Raw genomic sequence first — 7274 nt, 5'->3', positions numbered from 1 at the left:
CGCAGGGGACACGGGTTCGAGCCCTGGTCCGGGAAGATCCCACATGCTGCGGAGCAACTAGGCCCGTGCGCCACAGCTAATGAACCCGCGCTCTAGAGCCCGCGAGCCACTACTGCTGAGCCCACGTGCCACAACTACCGAAGCCCGCGCGCCTGGAGCCCGTGCTCCGCAACAAGAGAAGCCGCTGCGATGAGAAGCCCGCGCACCGCAACGAAGAGTGGCCCCCGCTCGCCGCAACTAGAGCAAGCCCGCGCGCAGCAACGAAGACGCAACGCAGCCAAAACTAAATAAATAAATAATAAATAAATTTATATTAAAAAAAAAGACCTTAGGTGATCAGTTACAGAGCATAAAATCAGACCATTTTAACGTTAACAAAATAAGAATGTGCTGAAGTATGACTGAGGAATAAAAGGCTTTAAAAAAAAGATGGAAGACTTGAGAAAGCAGCAGATAAAACACTTAGAAATAAAACCACAACCACCGAGGTTGGAACTGTGCAGACGCAGAGGCTGCCTGGCCGAGCACAGAGCAGGAGTAGAGGGAAGAGGTGGGCTCGCGGCAGGAGATGGACGCGGGGGGCTGGGGGCCGCCCGCCCTGCGCGTGCAGCTCTGGGGAGGACGAGGACCGGGCCCTTCTCAGGTGGGTTCTCAGGTGAGAGCCCCTTGGGGAGGGTGGGCCGGGAGACCTCGGCGCCTTTGGGGGGCTGGCGGAGGAGTCTCGGCCCGGCGGGTCCTCACCAGATGTCCAGGATGAGCAGCGTGGCCACGATGGCGTAGACCCCGTCGCTGAAGGCCTCCACCCGCTCCTTGCTGAGCGGCTCGTGCAGGTCGAAGGTGAAGATCTCCAGGCTGTGAGCCGGGGGCTCCCTGGGGCCTGTGGGAGGGGCAGCCAAGCCCTCAGGGCCTCGGGCCCGCTAGGAGGCCCGCGGGGACGCCGCCTGCCTGGCCCATGTTCTGCGGTCCCTGGCGGCAGCCCCAACGCCCCACACTCCAGCCCCGCCTGGCACCTACCCGCAAGCCTGGCTCTGCACCAGCCGGCGGCCTTGCTGACGTAGGGCAGGAAGATGACCGTCGCCATCAGCAGGTACGACTGCACGAGACAGGGCACAGGGCACGTCAGGGTGCGTGGTGCCTGCACCGAGGGGCCCAGCCAGGAATCCCACCCCAAAGCTGCCTGCCCGGAAGGGACTGCAGCTCGAGCAACAGGAGACGAAACAGGCGAATCATCCATCATCAAGCCAGAAACCTTCTGTGCATAGAAGAACATTACCAGGGGGTGAAGAGACCCTGCACAGAACGGGAAGTGTCTGCAGACCACACGCCTGGTAAGGGTTACTATCCAGGCTTCATAAGGAACCCCGACAGCTCCACGACGGAGAGACAAACAACCCAACGGAGAGATGGGCCACGGACTTGAACGGACGCTTCTCCGGAGAAGAGACGCGGCCCCGACACGCGTGGGCAGGCGCTCAGCACCACTGACGCTCGGGGAAACGCCAGTCACAGCCACGAGGAGAGCAGCGCGCCCCTCGGGACGCCCCCGGCGGGAACAGGAAGCCGCTGTGCTGGGGTGGGCGGGGCTGGAGCCCTGAGCGCCCTCGGTGGGAATGTAAATGGCGCAGCTGCTGGCGAACGGTGGGGAGGTTCCTCAGAGACTCAACGGGGAACTGCCACCGGACCCGGCAAGCCCGCTTCTGGGCACACCTGTGCTCACAGCAGCCACCGTGTGTCCGCGGGCGGGTGATGGGGCCCGTCCACACAGTGGGGTGCTACCGGCTAATGAAAAGGAGGGGGATCCTCACACCGGCGACGCGCATGCACCTTGAAAACACGCCGAGCGAAAGAAGCCGGACGTGGAAGCCTCCCGTTTCACGATGCCGTTTATATGAAGGCACCAGAAAAAGCAAACCCCTCCAGACAGAAAGTAGACTCGCAGTTTCCCGGGACTGAGGGGAGGGGAGACGGGCAGTGGCTGCTCCTGGGTTCAGGGTTTCTGTCTCGGGGGGACGAAAAGGCCCAGGACCAGAGGGAGGTGCACGGCGACGTCAGCGGTCAGTGCCGCCAAGCTGCACGCCGCAGATAAAATGGTCACGACGGTCAATTTTTTGCTACACGGACACCCAATTATTTTAAACAGGGAGGCTGGCGGGCCAGGCGTGCTCCCGGGCCCGAGGTGGCCGCAGAAGGCTCCTCGCCCAGCCCTGTCGCCTCGGCCGGTGGCCCCCCGCAGTGAAGGGCTTCCACCCCGTCCTTCACAGTCACGCTTCAAGGTCACCTGGCACCTGGCCTGGCGAGGGGACTCAGGAGACAACGGGCACCTCGGGGACAGACGGGGGCGGCCGGCATCACAGCTCTGCTTACGACCTCCGTCCTCCACACGTCAGAAGACCACACCATACACGTCACTCAACACACACGCACCAAGGGGGGGAGTGTCCCAGGCGCCCGGCAGGTGAGTGCAGAGGCCCCGGGGGGCGACGGGGGCCGCGCAGGATCGGCGTGTGTTGCGTGTGTGCACGTGCGCTGCGGGGTAGGAGCGAACAGACTGCCCGAGGGGGAACCTGAGTCCCGGGGCGGGGGGAGATCTAAACGGCCGTGGGTGCCTGCCCAGGTCTGGAGGAGCGCGAGGCCTGGGAGGAGCAGGCACGGGAAGCTGGCATGGGAGCCCTGGGCCCCGAGCGCCACCAGTGGAGGAAGCTGGTCCAGAGGGAGGTCGGGATGGCCTGGGCCACGGCAGTGAGCCGTGGCTGGCCCTGCAAGGCGGACCCCGCACAGCGTCCCCCATGAGGGAAGGGGCTGGGGAGGACGCCTGGAAGGATGGCCGCGGGCTCGTGGGGAGGCTGCAGGGGGTGGGCCTGGGGGCCAGGAGCCTCTGACATGCCTCGTCTCACAGGGGACGAGGGCTCAGACCCCCACTGTGGGGAAGGGGCGGGAGGGATGGAGAGGAAGGGGCAAAACACGCAGTACAGAGAACAACCGACCGCTCCCTCGGAGACTGCAGACCCCCCGCCCCCCGAGGACCCTCCTCTCCCCGGCGTGGCGGCCCAGCGCGCGCCTCCACTACTGTCATCCCGTGAGGCTGCGGCCACTGCCCAGGCTCACCACTGCCCCCGGCAGCACGCCGGGCCCCGTCTGCCTGCTCCAGGCCTTCCCGGGGCCAGTGTCCAGGCCGGCCTGGGGGCACGGCCCCCGTGGGCCTCAGCTCTGCCTGCTTCTCCTGACCCCGGCCACACGCACCACATCCAGCTGTGCCCTCCGTCCTCCATGCGACGACCCTTCCGCCCCTAAGCCCCGACCTCGTCCCCAGAGCCAGGAGGGGCTGTCCCACCGGAAGCTCGGACGCAGTGGGCCCCTCAGTCCTGCCCTGCTGTCTCTCCGTGCCGCCCCCTCGCCAGCCCCACCCTGGGACACCCCGCCTGACCCCGAGGGCCCCCGCAGCAGCCCTCCCACCCGAGAGGAGTGGGCCCACCCGAGAGGCGCAGCCACTGTACGGCGAGGGGACCTAGCTGAAGCCCGAGGCCGCCCCCACCTCACACGCCAGCGTCCACCCTCCCCTTTACCCACCCATGGCCTGACCTGCGTGCCCTGGACACTGGACCCCCGCCCCCAGCTCCATCCTCCAGGGTGCGGCTCTGCAGGCCTCGCCATCCTGTTTGTTTTAAACTTGGAATTCTCTTAAAACACTTACTAGATGTTTAAAGTAACATTAACCGTTCATTTTTTCACATGTCTTATAATGCTTTGGGTTTAAAGATTCACTTTACTTCACTAGAGCTCAATTAAAGGCAGGAGCTGTGCGTCAAGCTTCTACAACCAGCTCTGAGACGGCGGCTTGTTAGGGTTTACCTTCCTTCCTGGATGATGGAAGCTGCACCAGAACAATATGCCTATCAAGTCAGCTGTGGGCTAAACACAGGGTGTCAGCCGGCTCAACGCCAGCAGCTCGGCTAGGACCTACCCTCCGTATACACTATTGATACCACGTATAAAGTAGCTAATGAGAACCTACAGGGAATCCTACTCAATGCTCTGCAGTGACCTAAATGGGCAGAAAATCCAAAAAAGAGGGGATGTATGTGTACGTAGAGCTGATTCACTTTGCTGTACAGCAGAAACTACCACAACAGTGTAAAGCGACTATACTCCAATAAAAAGAAGTAAATACATAAATAAGCAAATTTAAAAAAAAGCACAACCTGCAGGCTCGAGGGCGCCGTGGACGGAGTCCCGCACGGCTCTGCCCGCGCGGCCGCTGTCTCTCCCTGGACGCTGGGGGTGCATCCGCCCGGCCCTCGCCAGCTCCACACCCACGCCTGCACCTCCCTCTTCTCCACTCCAGTCTCTCCTGCTCTGGAATTTCGTTCTCCACTTTCTCTCTTTTCTGGAGGCTCACGTTCCTACGCACGCACGTCTCTAGAAGGCACACGGCCTCCCGGGCCCGCAGGGTGTGTGCCGTGTTTGCCCACGCGGGCTCCTCCCTGCAGAGCAGCCCCCCGGTGGGCCCCCCGCACAATCCCCCGGCCCCGGCCCCCCCACCCCGACTCACCACTGGGTAGAAGAAGAGAGAGAAGCCGGCCGCAGCCAAGCACAGCGCCGGGCCCCGGAGAATGATGCCCAGGATGTGCTGCCGGTAGAGGGCCCGGTGGGCCGAGTGCTCGATCTGGGGGCTCAGCAGGTGGGGGAAGTGGAACGCGTAGACCACGATCAGCGCCTGCGGGAGAGGCAGGCTGCAGGGTGCAAGCGGGGTCTCGGGTGGGGCTCGCTGCAGGATGTTCTGGGGGTGCAGAGTGGACGGGAGCCCTCGCTCTGCCCTGGGGGTCGGGTGTGGGTCTCAGAGAGCCCCGCCTGAGGGTGCCGGCGGCCCCACTTCCCCCTCTCTCCACATCGGCACAGGAAGCCCAGGCCCCGAGCGTCACTGGCTCTGTCCTGCCGCGGCCCACGCAGGGGCCCCGTGGCAGGCGCTGCATGGCGGGTGGCGTCTGCGCGGCCCCCACCGCGGGCGGCCCGGGCACGCGCGCTACAACTCCTGCTTCGTGAGGATGGGGTGTGGGGGCGGGGTGCCGGTGTCCTACCTGCACGGCCCCGACGGCCATCACACACACACAGAACAGGAGGATGCCCAAAGGCGCCTCGGGGAAGGCCACCATCAAGGAAAACTGCAGCCAGAAAACCCAACAGAATCAGGACCCACAGGGCCCCAGGGCCCGTGAGCCCCCGTGCATCGGCCGGGCTCTGCCTGGTCAGCAGCAGAGCTGTCTTGGGTGGGAGCGGCCTGAGCCCTGGAGGCGTCTCTCTCACAAGAACCATTCCACCCAATGCTTGAAGCCTTTAAAGCTGCAAGCTTATCAGAGTCATAGAGACTCCCCAGACCTCAATTCTCTGCGATGTGCTACGTACCCAGAGCCCCGCTCTCTGCCAGAATCAGGGGGGGCTGCGGGGTGAGGAGGCAGAGGGGTCACATGCTGGGGACGAGCCCAGGTCGGCCAGGAGGCCGTGGGCTCCGGGGTTCAGGCAGGAGCCGAGAGCCTTAGGGAGCACGGAGAGGGCGCCCCTCACTGCGCCCTTGGAGGCCAGGCTGGGGTCTCTGCCCCTGAGAGCCCCGCTTGGGGGCCTGGAAGACTCCCCACTCCATCCAGCCTGGAAACCCAGGGCCGCCCCTTTCCCCGGAACCTTCTCTCCTCTGCAACCCCGTGGTCCAGGCGCTGGAGCCCCCAGTGGTCTGAGAGCTTCTGAGAGGGGAGCACCTTAGGGTCGGAGTCCTCCTGCCCGGTGGAGGGCAGGCTGGACCCCCAGGTGGAAGTGGGAGCGAAAACCCCTGTGACTCACCGTGAACGGCAGGAAGGTGATGGTCATCATGCAGGCCTGGGAGGCAGGGAGGGAGGGAGGGAGGGGTGCTGAGGGCACGCGCGGGGCCCCGGGAGTGGGCGCGTCCCAGCCCACACGCCCAGGGGCGCCCGCAAGCTGAGCAAGGCAGAAACCAAAGGAGAAACTCACCAGGTTAAGCAGGGCAAGCGTATCGTCTATTTTCCCAACAACCTGGAACAACCTCGACAATTTAAGGAAAACAGGAAAAGTCATGCTGTCAGTAAACACGGTTCTAACGGCATCAGACACAGACACTCATACGACAGAGACGGTTTCACACCGAGACAGGAAGACACGGACAGAAGCCTGAAAACGGAGGCAGGAAGCAGGCAGAGCTCCCGAGGCCCCAGCCCCTCCCCGGCCCCCACACAGTCCCCCCAGGGTTCTGACCCACGACGATGTGGCCTTCTCCCCCCACTGGGGAGGTCTGCACCCGGCCAGGAGCCAAGGGCGGCCGGGAGGCGGCCTCAGGGGCCGGGCACGTCTCTGAAAGTCAGAGGTAGGGGCCGTGGCCCGAGATGGCAGCCAAGCCCCGGGCCCAGGGCGGGTCTGTGCCGCTCCCAGCAGATGGGACCTTCAGCAGAGAGGGGTGGGCTCCTTTGAACAGCCTGCAAATGAGGCCCGTGCGGCCCCGTCCATGCTGCAGGGCAGCCGGGGCTGACGGGGAGCCGGCCACACCAGTGGCTTGCACGGCCGCCAGCAGGACTGGACAGAGGTGGCTGTGGCCCCCCTGGCTCTCTCCAGCCCTTGGGCCTCTTGCTTTCCATGAACAAGGAGGCAGGAGAGGAAAGCCTTTAAAGAGGGTCACGTGTCCCCACCTGAAACAGCCACTTTGCTGAAAACAAGTATGTGGTGTATAAACGTTAAGAGACACTTTTAACCTGAGGGCCGTTGCCTTGTAGGCTCCTGGCTTCCTGCATCCCCAACAACCCGCTGGGGAGCGTTTTGTAACCGAGACATCAGCACCCCAGCCCATGCCCACCCATCTCCGGGGGCCCTCCTGGTCCTCCCGCCCCGTCGGGGGCTCAGGTGATGCCCACAGCTCTGGGGCCCTGTCCCCCTTGGGTCCTAAGGAACCTTTTCCTCCTCAACAGAGAGCTCGGGCCCTGGAGCGTGTGTCCCGAGGCCTCACCCTCCTCACCGGAGTCCAGGGACCAGGACGGAGGGGCCGTGCACAGCATGCGTGTCACAGTGCAGCACAGGTGGTCAGCCCACAGCCCTGCCCCTGCCCTGCCCGGGCTACGGCGGCCTGAGCAGTGCTGCGCCCGGCACCCCGTTCATTGTCCCGGGCCTGGGGTATAAGCCCTGTTGCTGCAGTGTGCAGAGGAGAAAGCAGAGGCTTGAGCGAGGACTCGGCAGGGAGGGTGGGGGGAGGGGAGGGGAGGAGGAGGGAGGGGAGGAGGGGG

At 64.3% G+C, this 7274-nt stretch overlaps 1 protein-coding gene across 9 annotated transcripts in view; it reads right to left on the bottom strand.

Annotated features, from left to right (window-relative positions):
- The window catches only part of TMEM175 (transmembrane protein 175), a 21783-nt gene that overhangs the window by 2398 nt on the left and 12111 nt on the right, over positions 1 to 7274 (bottom strand). For 5 of the 9 annotated variants that reach the window (XM_024119434.2, XM_024119438.2, XM_028492467.2 and 2 more), the window contains 6 exons: positions 5998 to 6049; positions 5830 to 5865; positions 5076 to 5159; positions 4550 to 4714; positions 1015 to 1093; positions 742 to 877 (listed from right to left, as the gene is read on the bottom strand). In XM_024119434.2, coding sequence (XP_023975202.1) covers positions 742 to 877; positions 1015 to 1093; positions 4550 to 4714; positions 5076 to 5159; positions 5830 to 5865; positions 5998 to 6049 — 552 coding nt within the window. Of the gene's footprint in view, positions 1 to 741; positions 878 to 1014; positions 1094 to 4549; positions 4715 to 5075; positions 5160 to 5829; positions 5866 to 5997; positions 6050 to 7009; positions 7029 to 7274 lie in introns of those variants that run through there. The other 4 variants (XM_024119437.2, XM_028492468.1, XM_028492469.1 and 1 more) reach the window with 3 other exon arrangements.

The sequence above is a fragment of the Physeter macrocephalus genome, chromosome 7 (genome assembly GCF_002837175.3).
Source record: "Physeter macrocephalus isolate SW-GA chromosome 7, ASM283717v5, whole genome shotgun sequence".
NCBI lineage: Eukaryota > Metazoa > Chordata > Mammalia > Artiodactyla > Physeteridae > Physeter > Physeter macrocephalus.
This window is presented reverse-complemented; position numbering and strand designations above follow the sequence as displayed.